Source organism: Cuculus canorus, chromosome 1 (assembly GCF_017976375.1).
Source record: "Cuculus canorus isolate bCucCan1 chromosome 1, bCucCan1.pri, whole genome shotgun sequence".
Taxonomy (NCBI): domain Eukaryota; kingdom Metazoa; phylum Chordata; class Aves; order Cuculiformes; family Cuculidae; genus Cuculus; species Cuculus canorus.
Window position 1 is genome coordinate 190,137,376 of NC_071401.1, and position 20,350 is coordinate 190,157,725.

Below are 20,350 nucleotides of genomic sequence, written 5' to 3' on the forward strand. Positions count from 1 at the left end.
GGCTTCCAGCGATGGGGCATTCACAACTTCTCCACTATTCATGGAACAACCTGTTCCACCACACCTGTATCACCACCTTTATCATTAAAAAATCATTCCTTATGTCCAATCTAAATCTATCTTCTCCTAGTTTAAAACCACTACACTTTGTCCTGTCATTACAGGCTTTGGTAAGAAGTTTTTGTCTCTCTTTCTTCTAAGTCCGCTTCAAGTGCTGAAAGGCTGCAATAAGGTCTCGTGGGAACCCTTTCTTCTCTGGGATGAACAACCTCAACTCTCTTAGCGTTTCTTCACAGGAGACGTGTTCCATCCTTATGATCATATTCAAGCCCTACTCTCCTTCTAGCTTTAAATCTTCCACATTATACGCTACATCATTTCTGGTCCAGCAAAATGCCTATATTATTTTTCAGTCTCTTTTTTAATTTCATATCCATCCCACTTTGCCTTTTGGTTTTACTTGTTTTAAATTGACAAACTTTAAATGCAACTAAGTCAAGTGTATAATATTTACAGTACGGAAACATTTGCAAATATCCACAAAAAAAAACAAGATAAAATAATATAAACAACATTTTAACAAATATACGAAATATTCTAAATGTAAAAGCTAAAACTCTTATTCTGAAAATCTTTATAGTCCTCCTTTTTTTCTTCTTTTCTTTTCCTTTAATTTTTTCCCACCTAGTATGGATATGATACTTAGTAATAATGAAGCTCTCCGGGGATTAGGCAGTTTTGTTTCAAGTGCTTGACCTAGGATTCTATTAATGATCACTTCTGAACCCTACACCTCCCCATAGACTCCTAGAGATAATGAGAAAAGCAAGGAATTATTGATCAAAACTAATGTTGCTTCATTTTGGGACCCGAGTTTCTGCGTTAAACAAAATCAATCAATGCCAACTGAAAAGCATGTTAATCATTATGTATGAACAAACTGCAGTAATTAAGATGCTATAGAAAATAATATCGTTACAGTGCTCGCAAAAGAATGAAAACTTATTAAAACTTAAAAACATTAATAAAAAAGCACAATGACTTTGATTCACCACATAAATCTTAATTCAGTTACGTGAGCTACAGCTATTCCACGTTTAGGAATTTTGGATATCAGGGTCAATGTCCTGAGATTTCCCATAGCACTTTGTGGACATAAAAGTAGCCAGAAAACAAACCCACAGCATAAGAACCTTTTAATCACAGAATTCAGGAATGCAAATTTTCTTAAACAATTAAAACACTTCTCTCACACCTTTTTTTTCCTAAGCAACTGTTACTATTTCCTAGAGAAAACTGTGGTTCATTTTTGACCTACAAATATATTTTGCACATTTTATTACTGGAATCTATTAAACATTTAAACACCCATCCTACTCATCTCAGGCTACTATACTTTTATGTATATTATGAAATGCTTCGGCATAACAAATTTTATTTTCAGATAGCTGTATTTCTTATTAAAGAATACAAACCATGGATGCACGTGTACATACACTGTTATCAAAGACTTTTTGTCATTTGCTTGTAAGTAAGTTTAAATTAGCAAAGGTACTGGACAAAACCAGAGAATAATTGCTATCTTCTAATCTCTCACAGGCTCCAGCTTAAAAAACTGATGAAGCTTGACTGACACACAGGGAAATTACTCTGGTGATAAACCAGATGCTCTGTCAAAACATAATATCTTATCAAAGTAATGCAACTGAGGTCATTGCTATGAAATTTGATCTCAAAAAAGGGACTAGGGAATGCTAGTTGTAAATAATAATACTATAAGTAAACATGCAGGAAAACTACTTCCATAATATCACAAAACCTACACTCATGAATAAAAATTACATGACAACCAAACATACCAAATATATACTATGAGTCTGTGGGGCTAGGAATGAAGTAATGAACACTAAATCATGCTTGAAATCAGGATGAATAACGATGACATTTTTTTCAGAAATCATTAGCAATCTGCCATACTTAAAGACTGCTAGAAAAAAAAAAAAAAAAAGAGTAAATCAGCACTCTCTCATAGGGAAACATTTCAAGAAAATCTCTGCTCCTCATTCTCTGCTCAGACTAAGCCCTAAACACAGCATTTTCATTCTTAAGAATTCCAGTTTTATCTGTCTGACATTTACTGTCTTTCATTTCTTAGGAAAAGACCTTAGCTGATGTAGCAGTGGAAATCAGAGTAGATTTTGGTAATCAACTCAGGACTTACTCTGAGCACTACGTTGACAAGTGCAATCTCAGACAATGCTTTTGAGGTTTAAGAGCCCTTAAATTACTTACTCTTTTTGCTGCAATAATTGGCACTTGCATTTCAGAGCTCCAGGAAATATAGACCATTACTGAATATATTCTGAGACACTTCTCTCCATTACACAATGAACAAATGGTAGCCAGGTGCAACATCATGCATTTTAAGATTAGAAAAAATTACCAGCTTTGGTACTGAATCTGCAAAACACTCTCTTACCAGAAGGTGTAACAAAAATATTAGTTAATGTGTTCTTGGTAGTAGACTAGCAGGTCATGCTTACTTTGTCTGCTTTCTTTACAAATGACTTTGCATTAATAATTAAAGGTCTAAGGTCTAATTCTGCTACCTTTACTTCAAACTAATCTTATTAAAATCAAGATTATACAGAGAATAAAACTAAAAGAACCAAATGTTTGGAAAGCAAACTGCCAAAAATAAAAGAAAATCAAAAAGACACAAACACCTCTGCCCCATAAGACTTTTCATTTTTTGAACACAGAAGTGAAATCTCAAGTAGCATTTACATTCTTAATATCACCTAAAATATAAATAAATAAAAATTTCAAAAGCACAATCTATGTGCTATTTAAAAAAGCTCAGAGAAGGATCTATTTGTTTGTTTGGAACACGAGATTTATAAGAAAAAAAGTGAACTGAATGTCTGCTAGACAGAGTATTTCTGTAGGTGAAAATACCCTCCTTTGTTGAAAAAGATGATGGAGTTAATATCAGAGACAAAACAAATCAGACATAATTTTGTGTAGAGTTCATGTTCTGTCCAGATGAAAGCATTGACTAGGTGTGTTTGAAACACTTTATTCTAGAAATGAATATAAAGAGTACAGAAAAATTCATTGCATACTCTTTAAACTATGAACCTGGTAAATTCACAGATGGATACTTGTTATCTAATAGCCAATTTATCTACCAGCTTACTTGCAAGCACAAGATCAGAGATAAGATAAAATGTTCATTTATTCTTTCTTATATAATTGTGTTTATGGATGTGAAACTGTTTTTTAACTTCATTCATGAATAAAACCTGCAGAACAAAGATTTGGCTTCTGTCTTTTTTTTTTTTTTTTAATTTGGGAATATGATAAGTGGTTCTAGGTATCATTAACCTTTTTGAGTTTTGATTACAAAACATTTCTAACAATGTCCAGGAAAGCAAAGTAGCATTTTTTAACTGATGAACTTCCCAGTTGATTTCCAAAAGAGAATATTACATAAAGAACCCTCCCTGATTACACAATAACTAACCATAGATTCTGTCATCCAGTTCTCTGTTTTCATAAAATAATGATCAAGTACAGAATCTGAATATTAGTATAGAAGTATAGAATTTGAAATAGCTCTTCTTTGTGAGTTCTTAGTAAAACAAATAAATAAATACAAATATTTTCTAATATTAAATTACCTCAAACCTTCCATACTTAAAAACTAAGCTAATATGGCAATTGGAGGATAAGGGGTAGTCATGTCTTCTTAGATGTGTACGTTCTAGCTACCTAAAGTCTCATCACCACACGTGTCTTAAGGCAAGACAGAGTGTTACATCTGATTTATCGTAGGCATTCTGGGTGAGAGAAATTGAGAAGGTGCCTTTTGCTCTCTATTTGGTATAACTAAGAACTGGAGTTACGAGGTTAGACAACTAACTTTGGACATCCAATTTACAGCAAATAAATCTCACCATAGGCCTTAACTGACTGAGGAAAAATTGTGCTTAGTTCTCATCAGATGACACAAAACTCATATCATTCCTTAGAATTTTGCTGTTTTAAAATGGTAAATAGATGATGATTTTTTTTTAATTGCTAGAAGTTTTTTTTTACTAAAGTTACAACTATAAATGAAAAAAAAATCATTCTTTTCTTAAGCAATTAAGTCTTATGATATCACAATAAAATAGGAAAAAAGAGAATTACTAGAGGTAATACCACATTACAAAAGAAACAGCTAAGAAACTGCTTTACAGAGTACCAAAAACAGTGAAAGGAAAATGCAAAAATGGGATGTGCATGATGTTCTATATTTAGCTTTGTGGGTAGGCTCTGAAATCTTTGAGCTGTCTTCTTTGATAATGACTGGTAAGACTAAATTCTGAGGCAACAGCAGGGTGTTCTCAGCAATATTTTTATTTGAGGACTCAAACCAGTCAGGATTCAAAGGCAATCTGTGAATTTATTATAGTTCTATATGTAAGAAACTTCTTACTCTTGTGAACAGCGCCTATATCAAAACATTCTGTTTCACATCAACTATTTTCAATAGGTCTCCAATTTTATTTTTAACATGAATGCTTGCTAACTGGCAGACTGAACATTGTCTTATTGTTAACATCTTATTTATCTGTAATACAGAAATTCATTTGTCTCAAAAAAATATTTCAAAGTGAAATATTTTCATACCTCCCTGTATGTCAGCATTTTTCCACCTGCATCTGCAGTGAATCATATGGAATCATAATTTTAAGGAGAGAAGGAAAGTTTGACCTACGAGGTATATTCAGATATCATATTCCAACTATGGTGTCAGAGAGATAAAACCTTTGAGGCTCTTCTATAGTGTTATTTTAATGTTATAAGGAAAAAAAAAAACAGTAGGGAGAAAAAGAATGCCATTTCAGTACTGACCCTATAATTATGTGCAAAATGTAACAGTACCATGCCCTTAACATTCAACTGCATATCAAGCTAAAACAAAAGTGAAAATTCCAAATAAAAAAATGTAGCGGAAATATCTGTACTATTACTCAGCAACACCCTTTTGAGGAATTGGAATTTCAATGGTATTGCCATGGTTAGTGGTACATATGCAAGTTTATTTGATACAGCTTTTATTGTTTCATGAGACACTACCAGCTTACACCACTTTTGTATTGGCAGAAACTGATTTAATAGATTGCTTCTTACCATCAACACAGGCTGGCCTTGCTCTTGTTGTACCGGCAATCTGTCCTTTTTTACATGCACAGCGAGCCGTTTGTCGGGCTATAGTCCTTCGGGGCTGACTGCTATCTCTGTCCAAAGTAACAATCTCACATGTACCTGCAGCCAGTTGACCTGGAAAAAGAACCAGCAACAGGTACCAGAGTCACTGAATGCTCTACAGGCAATCTATTACAGCCAAATAGTCACGGCCCTATGTCACCGCAGACAGTCCACAACAAATGGGCAGCCAGCTGATGGATGTAATAAAACCGAGATGACATACAATTTTTCTGTGGTGGACATATGAAACCCCTGCAAACTGGTTCTGTCAGAAAATGATTATTGTTCCATAAAAACTAGAGTTACAGGTTACTGTTATTTATGGCGGCTAACTAAAGGAACAATCCGCTTTTACAGCAACAAAATTTAAATGGCATGTTCTTTAAACACTTTGAGAAAAGAAATTATAAAGTATATGGAAAACAAAAAACTTCCCCACATGTCCTTGAACATAATGAAGTCTTTACTGGTTTGCACGTTGTTTTTGAAAGGAAGAGTCTTTCAAGTACGGCCATGTTCGACCAGACTGTCCATCCTTTGGCTCTTGCTTCACCTAAACAGAAAGTCAATTCATTCCCTACCTGACTCATATCTGGAGTAGTTGGTCTTTTTCCTTTCACTAAATTTACTATGCAACCATCCCACAAATGACAGCAAAATAACACTGCCCTGTTAGCTCAATAATATTGTTTGCTGTTTATTGACTTCAATATATATAACTTTTCCTGAACAGTAAGGAAATCTACACCATCTAATTCTGAATTTGGACTATGCTATAAAAGGCAAAACACAAAGCTGCAAAAAATTATTTTATGAAAAATATTATTCTGAAGTAAATATTATGGATTTTAAAGGATGCATTTCTGGTACAACCAATTGTATGCTACTAGTATACTAAAATACTGCCTTTTACAAGCAAGAAAGATGTATTATTGAGTTTCAGTGTGTAGTAAGAGTGAAAAAAAATCCCAGCTATCACGTTGCATTACATATAATTTCTATATCTTATCATACAGTAGCAAATATAATTTCTACTGCATTTTGTGTTTGTAGGCCAATAATTATAATCATTCAGATGAATATGTGCAAAAATATATCTGCAAATCACAAGTAACTATATTTTATTTTCATAAAAAATAAGATTGGAAGAAATGCATTATTGTGTTTCTAAAAATGTATGCAGTTCAAATAATATTCACATTAAATTATTTTTAGGTTGTTGAAATTTTGACAAAGAATAATGAGACAAAAATAAAAAAAATCCATATTCAGATAAAAAATTAAAAAAATTCAAAAAACAAGACACAGATATGAACGTCATTATATTTAAGTCTAGAAGTGAATTATATTTCTGTATATGGCATTTTTTTCCATTCAGAATATAAGTTTACACAGCATATTCTTCTAAGAAGCAGCTTATGATGCTTCCTATTGTGTGAATACTGTTCTGAATTTGCCAGAACAACAAAATACTGTAGTCTGTCAACAGCATTGTGTCTGGTTCACTGTTAAGCACCAAAATTGTAGGTTGCTATGACTCCTACACTGAAGTGAATTACAACATGGTAAAACTGATGATCTCAAAGATAAACATGGAAGAAGATACTCTACAAATTCATGCAAATATAGGGCATCTGTGTTAGTAATATGCATTAGACATTTATAAATGCAGATATGATATTCAAAATAGCGAACACTATCATCACCTCTTAATGGCTGCTGGCAACTAGACTTAGGAGCTATGGTCAGTCCTGGGCTTCTACACTTTTACACTCACTCTATTAATAAAATTATCTTAGGATAAACGTACTGATGAGAGGATTTTTCCCCTTATATGTTGTATTTTACTTTGTTTCCTCAGAAATGTTGGGTTAGAAAGCAAAGGTTTCACAAGAAAGATAGTGGTTCATGATTTTCCAGACAGGGATGAGGAAAATATATCTACTTTGAAACATCTTGAACAGAAAAAAGAGTAAAAAAAATCAGTCATTTTGCCCATCACTAATATTTTTCATTGTGGGTTGCAGGAGATTTATTGCTCCCAAGGAACACAGCTGTCTTAGTAGATCATATAAAAAAAGACATAATCAGAGGTGTGTTTAGATCTGGATCCCTTAGGCACTTGAACATCATGATTAAGGTCCTGCACTGAGAACAGAAATTTAATGGAAATCACAGAAAATTCGGAAGCGTAAGTGTTGTATGTGTGAGAGCGTGTGTTGTCATATTCTCCACTCTCTGAAAGTCTTTATACTATCACTACTTTCACAAAAAAAGACATGATACAGCATATAATCTAGGGGGATCATTATATAAAACCCCGTTTCAGAGGAAAGGAACCAGTTTTATAGCACAGTGAAGGCAAGAATTATACTTAAAGGAAAAGAACAGTGAAGCTTTATGTCAAGATAATTTGAGAAAGTGAAAAGCTTTCATGGATATGCAAACATCAACTATCAGTTTGAATTCCTGTAGAGAGCTTTTCTGATTTTGGAGCTGAACTAGTTTTAGTTTTGCATAGGTCCATTTAGAGCCAGCTGGGTTATTTGTGTTTTATGATTGTTTTCAGCTGATTATTTTGCTTAGAGATTATAATTTCTTCCAGGCATAGTGACCTATTTTTTTTTTTTTTAATGAACTTCAAAATCCGAGATATTTAAATTACAGCAATTGCTATACAAACATAATGCCACACTGTCTTTCATGGAATTTTGTGCAGCTATTAAAAATAACAGAAAATTGGAAATATTTTTAAAACATTTCATAGATGTTTTTAAGATCATATTTCTGTTGCCATTCTTATTTCTGTAGCAGGAGAAAATTAGAAGTTATTGTAGAGATGCAGCAGCTCATCCCACAGGTATGACATAAATACTTCCTAGTGATTATGTCACAGGGCACAAAGACTGCAAGTATATTGAGCATTGCAGCATGGTGTACACCCACTCTTACTTGGCTTTAGATGATTGCGAAGCATGGAAAGTATTAGTTAAGTTTATGGAGGCCCATCTCCAGAGAGAGAGTCATCCTGCTGTAAAGCACGTCCTCTCTGTCTCCCATTAAGTAGAGAGTAAGTGTACAGAAGCAGCTTATTTATACAACACGCATGCTGCTTTTGCTTTTTAACAATTTGATCTAGAAATGAAAGTGACAAAATGATGGAACAAAATAAATGTACTTCTTGTAAGTATGGAGTTTCAAGTATTAGGACACCTTTGATTTTCAGGGAAGTTGACAGCAATGTCTTTCAAAGCCTCTGAATACTCTCCACCTCACTCCTAAGCACAGAGAAGAAATCTCAAGGCAGTAATGAGGAGAGTTTCAATGGAGTTTTTCTAGTTGAGACATTAAGAGCCAGAGTCTGTGAAACAGTCATAAAGACCCCACATTTTCAGTAGATTGCATTTATGTAATTACAGTACAAAATAACTTACCACCTTCCAACCTGAATGAAATAATCTCGGGAAGAAAAACAAAGGCAAGTATCATCAGAGAACTCTGATTCATTCAAGCCTTGTCTGAAAGTCTTTCTTCCAAGAAAAAATGACATTTTTTTATTATTTTATGGACCAAGCAGAAAGATTATTTCAGACTTACCATCATCCATTTTTCCAAGTAAATAAGTTGCTCTTGTCATTTTTTTTTAGTATTTATTTATATATATATAAATACTTTGTATTTTATATTTATTTATTTTATAACTTTATTTTAGTAATTGAGGACTCACTGGAAGTTATTTGATTCTGCATTGCCACCATTTGGTTACCAAGCAGAGAAAAACAGACTTTCATGGAAGTCTGTAGGAATCAGTGAGTTTAGCTACACGTATCTAGGAATCGGCACAGGAAATATCTCAAGGTAAAAACCACTGTATTTTTAAAGGTTATTTATTTCTCACATTCTTGAAATAAAAGAATTTGTTATTGAAAATTTAAAAGTAAATGGCACTTTTAATGTGCATTACTAAGAGTCTTCCATCAACTATAAGCCACTGCTGGAAGAATGAAGCTTTTGAAAGATCTGTCATACATAATCCCCTCAAATATTATAGTAAATATTTTCATATTACATGTAGATACCTGGGATAATGTTTTAAATTTTCTGTGGAAAAAAATATCTGTGTTTTCTAATAGGAAATACAATCTGCCTAACCCACATTGATTACAACAAGCAAATTACAGATACTATACATTTTTAATTTATGTATGCTGAAAAGTTGAAGACTTTCCTTCAAATTAATTTAAACAAATAAAGTCAGAATATGAACTCAAGCTACCTGTGGATTCAATGAAAATAAAACTTGATCTAAATATACAAGTCTTTCCAGGGTTTTAGATTTCATGCTCATCCAGAAAATCTACTGCTGAATTATACATGCAGACTTATATTATAGTTTCAGTGAACTATTTTTCCATGCATCACCAATTTGATGCCTAGCAACACAAGCTCTTTTAGTTCAAAATGCAAGTTAGATGTTATTAAAAATCTTGGCTACATTCAGATACTCTTTTGTCAGCGAACACAATGCAGGAGTTGTTTCAAAATCAGATCATAGGAATACGTTCGGTAGTTTTCTATTACAATATTGAAGTCTTTCTGACAACACAGCAATGCCAACTCCTGACCAGGGCTGAATATCAACAACTCCTACTGAGATAAGGCAGAACTTAAGTATTTAGTGCTGTTCATGACTTGCAGTTTGATGTTAACTTGAATAACAAATATTTAAACATACTTCATTTTAAAAAAATCAACAAAACCAAACAGATATTAAAGTGGGATTTTAATTTTTTATGTTACGTATCCTTCCTCAAAGAAAATGTCAAGAAAGATCTCTTACACTGAGCACCAATATAAAATAAGAAAGAGCAACTCCAACAAAATGTATTTAAAAAAACTTATTTAACTTACAGTAACAGACTAAAGTTGGCTCAGCTTCTGTTACCAAGTATGTGAAAAAAACAGTTCAAATGAATCAGCACAATTTCAGAATAACTATCAAATAAGAACTTTGTTTCAATCTTAATTTTGCAATATAAGGCCATTTCAATTTTCCAATAGAATATACTCCTGGAAATAGATCTTTTGCTTTTCTGTTGCCAAAGTTATTGGCATTTAAAGAACTTAATTCCAAGATGCTTTGTATATCGTTTAGGATCTTGTATTTTCCTACTGAAACAGAAGATGTGCCTGTTTAAGCTACAGACTATACGAAGCAATTCTTCGCTAGTGCAGTTAGATAACCTGTTTAAAATACCAGTTTTTCTTGAGGGTATGATTATGTTATCAGTACAAGACAGGACTAATGAAACAAAAAGTAACTAACCTGAATAAACCTAACACACTTGTGGAACGCACAGATGTCCAGCAGACCAAATATTTTTAAACTTTCTAGAGATAGGTTCAGAGCTATATTTGGCTGGAATCTATGTTATCAAGTGACATCTGTAGCCTCCTAATCTTGAAAGGAGTGATTCTGGATTTATGTGATATAAAATAAGAAAATTTGTCTTAAAATATGTGGTTTTAGTGCTTATTTCATGAAGGAAAACTCACTGTGAAACCCAGTTAAGTAAAACATATGAATAATAAGAGAAAAACACAATGAATGACTCCTCCTTTTAGGAGTCAGCTCAAGTATTTTCAGAGTTCCACTGCAACAAAACAGTACATTATGTCCCCTTAGTAATTACTAATCTTATTGCAATTTTCAGACTACCACTTAGCCATCTCAAGCACATAAACAGCACAGACATTAAGAGGATAGGAAAATAGCTTTCAGCCCTTCCATTCTGAAATAAGCCGTAAATTTTAATTAAGATAGATCCTACTCTTCTAAATAGTTGTACAGAAAAGAAAATAGAATCTGTGGAGATTCAAGATATGTTCAGGACCCATTTTGAGATTTTTTTTTTCCCTCAGATAAGACTAATGCCCTAACTTATTGCATCTGCTACTGCTATTGTATGTAATTGCTTAATATTTTGTTGTATCATTATGAATTATTACCTTTATATATTACTATTAAAAAAGATAACAGAAAGAAAAAGAAATTTAAAACCAAAGTTCAGTGAAAACAAACTTCAAGATTTAAGTTTCTGAAGGTAGTTCTCAAACAAAATTGGTACAAAAGGAATTCCAGAGTAGAAAAGGCTTGAAAACTCAAGCCAAGGTTATAGAAATAAGTGCGGACACAAGGCATTTATGTATATGAAGTACACTATAGAGCAAGACATTTATGTTGGACCATGAAGTCTAAAACAAGCCTCACTGTCCCTGCCTGGCACACCCTGTCCATGGCGCAGGACCCCATTTCATCCCCTAGGGCCACTGGCCCCACCCCAGTGATGCTGCAGCAGAGCCCATCTCCAGTTCCCCACAGCCCAGTCTGGCCTTGGCCAGGCCCCAGGGAGTGGACTGGTGCCTGGGCCTGGGGTTGTCCAGAGCCTCTGTGGCTGCCAAGCCCTGTTCTGTCATGATCCTGTGAAGGATCTTGCTGATTCCAGCATGAAGACTGGAAACCCATCAAGCTGCAGCACCAGGAGAACCAGTGACCCTTGTACCCCTGACTTCAGCAACAGAATCAAAGCTTCCATCTTTGAGAAATGTCTTCAATGTATATTCATATAGATACAACCAAATGAATCCCACTAATGTTTATTTCATTAATATTATAGAAATATCTTCCCTAGCCTAGTGATTTCTGGGTTTTTTCCATGTCTCCTTTAGGATAGCAACCTAAAAGCAGACCTCATAAATAAGGCAGTCATATAAAGGATGTTACCAAAAATAAGTAAGAATGACAAGGTGTTTGAGTCCTTTCTCTTTAAGTAAGTTCTGCCTCTGTTTAAGTCAGTGTGAATTGCAAATCTCAGCTACACAAAGCTCCTCCAAGGAGGACCTGCAGCTCTGAGGGCCTCCTGTTCACTCCTCTTCCTACAGGTTTAGTTAATTGCTTCTGGAAGCTTCTATTTGTGACGAAAAAGAAATAACTGCATGCATTTTGGATTAAACAAAGCTATGCTTATTTGCATAAATTGAAGTCGCTGTCACTCTATTACTTTCCTAAAAATATTTAAATCTGTTGAAAACGAAAAAGAAGTAAAACATTCTTCCATGTCTTTACCAGCCTCTGCATGTAAAATAAAACTAGACTGTTTATAAAACAAACAGAATAGCCATAGGGGGAAAAATGTTATTGGAAGAATGCTCATATTTCCCTTGAGAAAGACAGGAATAAAAAGCACAGGTTTGTCTAAAAAGCTACTGACATTTGTTGGAGCCAGAAGCTGTATGTCAGGAAGGAACAAGTCTGTTGTGTTAGCAAAATATGTCACTGCAGGGAGCATGAAATCAGTTTGAAGGAACATGCAGATAAAGTCATATATCAGAAGTAGATAAAATGTAGTAGAACAGGTAAACAGTGGTTTAACTTCTAGGGTTTTACTTTTATTCTGGAATGACTTGAAAACTATTTACATATGTAACAGAGACATTAAAAAGCCATTATACAAGTGCTCTTCCTACTGGTATCAGTATCTGCACTGCAAGATCGTTAGTCTTCAACAGCAGATTTGGGGTAAAATTTGGTCCAGTAGGGGTCACATGGGAAAGGAGAATCAATATGTGGAAATTCCATTTTGTTAGATCCTGTCAGTATGTCTTTGGTCTTAAACTGCAGAAATAATTACTAAAACTGCTAATTACCATCCACTAGTAAGTTATAACCTATGCAACAAGAAACGTGTCATTACTTCATGCCTGTGGCAGGTTTGAAAACCTGGCGGCCAAAGTATGCAGATGAAAACAACTGCTACTTAACAATATTCAGCCTTGTTAGCAAGCCATATGCTAACTCATACCTATGAATGAATTAAAAATTCAAATGATGGAAATTTGTTGTCATTTTTGTAGGACAAATGTGATTACACTAAATCATCTACTGTACTCTTAGCAGATCTAATTTCTTTAAAATAAGCCTGTTTATTTTGACTACTGCCTGTAACGCTTTCTTCCCTTTTTGTAAAAACCTATGAAACAAAAATCCATTTTCTTTCTAGTGATGATTCTGTGATGCAGCTGTGGGGTTTTTTTTTTTTGTAATCTAGATGGTAGGTTTAACTTGAAATCACTAGATAACAGAAGAAGGCTTCTAGCTGTGTCATTATTTTGCCATATTTTTTCATGGAAAGACTCCATAAGCACACTCCTTACAAAACATAGTTTCTCAAGACTTTGTACTCTGTGGTACTGCACTTACTGAGAACATACAGGTACAACAGCTCACACATACTACCGGGAAATATAAACTTATCTTAGTAAGATGGCAAAAGTAAACACTGTCTCTGAAGTAATACAGTACCCATATCCAAGAAAGAAACAAATTTCAACAGTTTTGAATGTCTTATGACACCTAAGAAGAAATAATCCCCCTGAATAATACATGACATTAGTTAGAAATATTAAGGACAAACCCAGATAAGGGTTTGATGCTGAGAATCTTGAGCAGACAAAGGATCCTCATGACCAAAGCTTCAACAAGCAAAATCGGCACCTCTTGAAGCACCTCTCTCGCTACAGTAACTGTAAAGGAAGTTTACCATGCATAAGTTAAATTAATCTGGGTACTAGCATGAAGTCTCAAATCAAGCACATCATAAGGACCAGGACAGAATAGCACGTATCCGCTGTGTCTGCTGTTTCTTCTTGCTTGGCTCTCAGAGCTTCATTACAGAGCACACAAGAACAGTATAACGTTACTCAGGGGGACCTGCCTCTCTCTGTCTTTATTGCATAGAGCAATGAAGTCGTTCATTTAGGTTCTATGCTGAGCACATTGCTAGATTTAGCACACAAGCACCACTACTGCAGGTACATCAGTGGGCTTTTAGACAATTACATTGTCTTAAAAGTTAAAAAATACAGATGCAGCATGCTAAATAAATACATCCTTTCTGTTAGATTATTACCAAACCTCAGCACCAGCTAAAGGAAGTGAACTTGACAGGCTCCTTAACTGATGGATTTGAGTGAGCTTTCGTTTTAACGGTTTGTCTGGAAACAGTACTTTACAGAAGTGCGACAGAGAAGCATGAGTGTTCTAGCTATTATTCTCAGCTGTTCTGCAGACTTGAAGAAATGATTTCCTAGCTGGGCCAGCTTCCATTTTTATCCATTTTGCTCAAAATGACTTATGAAACGGGTGTTGGCTGAAACTAAAAGTTTTCATGGATGAAACCCATGATTTTTCTATCCTCATTTCTAGTCCTCCGTGAAAATAACCATTTATGAGACAAGATTCTCTTCTGCACAACTCAGAGGAGGGTGACAGCAAAAGAGGTTTTAAGTTGCTCACATATATCCAAGGCTGCCAAAAGACAGTGCAGTGAACAAAGACTACTATCATCCCACTCACCTTTACAAATCAGTAAAGGGCTCAAGATTAGAACACCTCTTCCTGTGTCCCATTTATTAGGAAAAATGTCTTCCATTTACACAACTAGGTGTTCAATCATTCTGTACTCATGACCATTATTTAACCTCTGCACAATATAGTGGGGCTTATGCCCAAAGAAGATATGCCATGTGTGTTCTCAGCAGATGTAGAATTAATCTCAGGATACTGAAAAGTTGAAAATATTTCAAGTGTACAAACCCATTTTGTGCTAGAACAGAAGCTGTAAAATAAACACAAACAAAAGTATCGACAGAGGCAAAAGTCCAATGTATGTGTTGACACTATAGAATGCAATGTTAAAAAATCTTTAAACTAATGACATTTTAAAAAACTTTAATTTAACCTTATTATTATTATTATTATTCCCTCTGTAGCAAGGTTCATCTTTTTTTATGCATGCTTATCAGTTTTAATAGTTAATAAAGTTAAATTATGCTATCAATTTCCCAATGAATGCCTAATAAATAATAATTCCTCAGATCAAGATTCTTAATAAAAAAGAATGAATATGTCACTGCTTTACTCAGCATTTTGATGAACTAAGTTTACTACTGCTCATGGTGTACCACCTTGAAATATGCTTCCTAAGATATGGAATAGACTGCATTTAATAGTATTCTAAACACAAAACGTGTAATTAGTTAAAAATAAAAAAAACATACACATACACCTACACTTCACAGAGGGACATGTTGTACCATACTACCTTGAAATTGAAGATGATTCGGAATATGTTGCTAATCATATTGATCATAAAATATAAACAATTTGCCAATATCCTTCACAAAAACTACTATACTAATACCACAGAGTGAATTAGGTCTGTTGTTATGATTTCATAGTCAATGGATACAATATTTTTACTTTACAATGTATGACTTTTAGTCCAACCCAAAGAAAAAATTCAAAGTAGAATCTACCTCTGTAAGAATTCCCACTGATTTCTAAGAGCATGCCATATGCAGAAAAAATGTCAATTGTGTCTGACATTGGCTACACTTTGCATTGTTTGTTCTCACCTACTTGCTTTAACATCACAATATTGACTGTAGTAAATATTTCAGTTATCTGATTGTGTTTGGTGGATGATGCTATCCTCTCAAGTTTGGGACTAAGTGTATCATAAACCATCATAAACTCTATTCCATTATATATCAGCTAAGTCTCTAAGAAAAAAACCTAAGAGGATGTGAGATATGATCAGATCCATGGCTCACACTGAAGCTGCACTGACCAGCTGTTTTTTGGTACAGAGGACAACATGAACGCTGTCAAGTTAAAGAGCACTGAGTGTAACTAAATGCTGCTTCTCATCCAGAGGACATGCTGAAGGAGAATCGTTAACATTATGGAGAAGCATTAGCATTTTCTGCCTTCCTTTTGGTGAATATACTGAAGTTGTTTAGATCAGTGATAGTGATGCTGTTCCTGTGGTAATGGTACATAGACAGGAAAGAGTATAAAATTCATGGGCAGGAGAATGATCCCACAGGGATGAGTAAGAAAGGAGCAAAGAGAGATTTATTGAATGAATGTTTGCACTCACCAGATGTAATAAAACTTAAATGATATCAAGCAATTCATGTACATATATGAGGTATACATGGTCATGTTGACCACTCATGATCTGCCCTTCTCATTTTAATTTTCCCAATGGCAATATAACAGTTTAAATGAAAACTGAGGATAAGCTGATAGGAATCAGAAGAGAAAAGCTGGCAATAAATATTTCATTAAAAAAGGGTTTCTGAAAGGCCATATAACCTTTTGTCTAAGTGTTTCAAATCCAAAATGTATTAGGTTCAGACAAAATAAAGGTATTTTAATTAGGTGTATGTAATCTGAATTTATACAGCAATCGTTAGAGGGAAAGTCATTATGACATGAAGACAAATCAAACCATTCAGACCGAAGACTGGGTAAGGTATCTCTACAGAAAATAGGCCAACACAAGTATGTATTACCTAAAGGGCAACTAAGGGTAGTGAACTGAATGATTAAACACAGCTGTAACTACACGTCAAATTATTTGTATATGTGGATGCACATACACATGTATTTTGGTCTCATGCCGGAGAGAATAACAGCAGAGGGAGACAGTCATTTTGCAATAAAGAGAACATTACTTAACCTCACTGCAAGAGAAACCTGAGGTTATATACAGAAAGTAGTGTGTGTGTCATTAAGAAGAAGGAATTTATTATATAACAATTACATGGTCTTGGTTTAAAACAGTAAACAAAGCGGCAATCACAAGATTAGGATTCACCTTCTGATGTTGCTAACCATTTTGCTCCTGTTAGCAGGATACAGTGCTATTTTCAGTGAAACTACACCACCTTCAAACTCACAGCAGCGCAGACCTGAATCCATAAGAATTGTAATATTAACCAAAATGCAGTTATTCCGATATGCTGAAACCTAATGAATTAATGAACTGCAATTTTTTTCTAGTCTTAAGTGAAAACAGTTGTATGTCTTCTGTACAACATGAGTCTTTGCACAATGACTAACCAAACGATTCCACGATTCTATGATTCTATGACTAATACTGTTCCCAATAACATCAATGGAAGTTTTACCATTAACTTCACAGACAGCAAATTCAACAGAATAATGAGAAATCCTCCACACTCCCAGCACCAGCCCCTTATCAAATGTGTGTTGCATCTAAAATAACTGTGATTGTGACCAAGGACATTTGTCAGATGAATCTTTTTTCCAAGTGAAAGCTCTATTTTAAGAACTATTCACTTTGTATGACTTTGTGTGTACCGCAAGTCAAGGCAGCAGCTCTGAACAAAGATGCTCAGGGATCAGGAAGCAGAGATTGATGCAAAGCTAATTGCATACTCCTTCAGTGTATTACTTGGCTATACCCTGTACGACAACTCCATGGTCTCTGTATCTTCGTTGGAGTAGACTACTTCCAGACACCCCTTCCAATCTAAATGATTAAATGACTCAAATAATCTACCACTAGTAGACTAGTGTGCACTGTGTGTATACACCATTACACACTCTGTCTATACTCTCATACACACAGCTGCTTGCTTGTAGCTGTTCATGCTTTAGTCTTTAAAATATGTGAATTTAGTTCACTACTTCTGTTGTAGCAATTTCATGTATACAGTTTCTCTTTTCTACTGCTTCCTGATTTCATATATTAAGATCAACTTGCTGTGACATAACTGCTCTGTTGATATAAGTTTATTCCAATGCCATTCCATTTAATACTCGAATATGGATACATTCAATCAAATGAAACTGGTCACTATTGGAAAAGCAAATTCAGTAAAAGATCCAAAGACCTTAATAAGAGTAAAGTGTATAAACTATTTCTGACTATGCAAAACTCCTTAAGAGAATGTAAAACTACATTTATTACAGAAATAGCGTGTATATGTGTATATGTGTGTCTATATATGTATCTATATCTATACAGATATAGATATATCTATACAGATATCTATACAGATATAGATAGATAGATAGTATCTATATGTATAATGTAAGATATAAATTGTGCACTTTCAAATTCTTAAGCTATATTCCATACTCAAAAACTTCAGAGACGATGGAATATCATTTGATGACAAAACTGAAATCTGCAGTAGTATCCAACCAGGACACACAATTAAAGTTACTGCCTAAATAGCAAATATACACCTGTACTTGTGTATATATATAAACATATGCACATGTATGTGTTTACATATGTTTTATGAATGGATTAGAGATGACCTCTACTAGGAAAGTAGAGTAAATTATAGATGAAATATAGAGATTGTGAAAAGGTATTTTGATGTACACATATCGCATGAAGCTTGCATGTATGCATGGCTCATATAGACCTTATGCACAAAAATGTATGTATTGCTACTAATTCACATTTTTCTGTTAAGATCAGCAATACTATTTCCCATACAATATGCACAGTTGTAAATGCCTATGCAAACACAAAACAGTGAAGAATCAGGCCTCTGAACTGCAAGGAAGGGGAAACTTGGCTCCCTTCTCAGCAATGAATTTTTAATGGTTCCCTGTTCCACTTAGAGCTGACAATCCTTCCTACCAATTATCCTTTTCACCAGTCCTAGTATTAAAGACAAGAATAAAAGATCAAGCCTGGACTGGTTGCTTAACCTTTCTCATAAACCTCTGCATACTCACACAAATGTTATAAAGTCAGAACACTTCTTGTCTTCTTTTTTAACACAATTACATAACCGATACATTGCATCCTCTACTACACAGTTGCAGTTTCATACTGATTACTTAATTTTTATATAGAGTCTTATACACATAAATGCATGCCCATACGCCCAAAAACACATAGATGTATATCATATCCTACAATACCTTGGGATAAGAAATGCCTTAAGAGTCTCAAGTTTTTATGCCTTATTTGTATTAGAAAAAAACATCGATAGTAGTTACTGTGTGACCAGTACGCAAATAGGGGAAAAAAAAAAAGAAAAAAAAAAGAGAAAACCCTCAAGATATCTAGGCAACCAACCCTTTCCACATGCTAACAACTCTCTTGAGTGAAGAGACTTCCTTGGAGTTACTGAAAAATTACGCTCTTTGCCAAACTACCTTCGTGACAAAAGACACAGATCTCGATATTTCAGCTGTAAACACGAAGAATTAGAGCCAGTAAGACATAAAAGAAAATAATTCTATTTAATAATCTGATTAGGTTTTACCTTCCATTCTTCTAGTGATGGACCTGTACCCAGAGACAGTATAAACATTTTACTTTGTACAATGTAAGAACCACAATAGAAGTGTGTAATTAGCGCTGGAAAGACATTCTCAAGGAAGTACTTTGATTTCAAAAGACTGCTGGAGTGATTGTCACCCCTGCTGTGCTTGGATTCTTTCTTGATGTGCATAAAGTGTGAATGCAGAACGCATTATTATGAAATTCACTCATCCTTGCATTTGTGTGTTCATTGCTTTTGCCATCTTGTGGTGACCAAAAATAGAAGCCTACAGAGCAGCATATAATTCACACTAGAATAATGTTGCTGCTTTTTTTAATGAATTCTTCAGTGCACACGCTGAAGTTCTACAACTCAAACCAAGCTCTGCATTTTGTGATTTATTTAACAAATGTGCACTTACTTTCCTTTTAAGTTTGAGCTTACTGAAAAATACAAACTATAGTCTAAACACATAAAATAAATGCAAACATAAAATGATTTAATACTACATAAGTATCTTCCAAAGGATTTAACCAAAATACACTATGAGATCTTTTTTAAAGGAAGCAAAATGTTCCTATTCTCTCAGCACATATAAAAGCAATACCTTTATAAAAGTGCTATACAGCCCAACTACAGAACTGTTTAATAGGTGATAAAAGAAACTGGATTTAGACTTCATAGACCAGTCAATAATTATTTATGGAACACAGTCATTTGCAGGCGTATTTTGTGGCTTCTTCTTTAAATTATCGAGGAAAGCAAGTCTCCTAACTTTAACTTTTAAAAGAAGAAGCACATTTTTGAGTTAGTCATCCCAAGGGAGAGAAGATGAGGCCTTCTGTTGCTAAGCAAGAGTTTGCCAGTTATTTCAAGCTTTAGCTGAGTACAAGCAATAATCACTATTGCCTGAAATATATTGGAA

The 20,350-nt window shown here is 34.3% G+C and overlaps 1 protein-coding gene across 11 annotated transcripts in view; it reads right to left on the bottom strand.

Annotated features, from left to right (window-relative positions):
- The window catches only part of TAFA5 (TAFA chemokine like family member 5), a 406,890-nt gene that overhangs the window by 174,651 nt on the left and 211,889 nt on the right, over window positions 1-20,350 (bottom strand). For all 11 annotated transcript variants that reach the window (XR_008448192.1, XR_008448196.1, XR_008448191.1 and 8 more), the window contains one exon: window positions 5,182-5,331. Coding sequence is in view for 1 of the 11 variants with exons in the window: in XM_054056431.1 (XP_053912406.1) it covers window positions 5,182-5,331 (150 nt within the window). In the remaining 10 variants the exon portion in view is untranslated. The remainder of the gene's footprint in view (window positions 1-5,181; window positions 5,332-20,350) is intronic.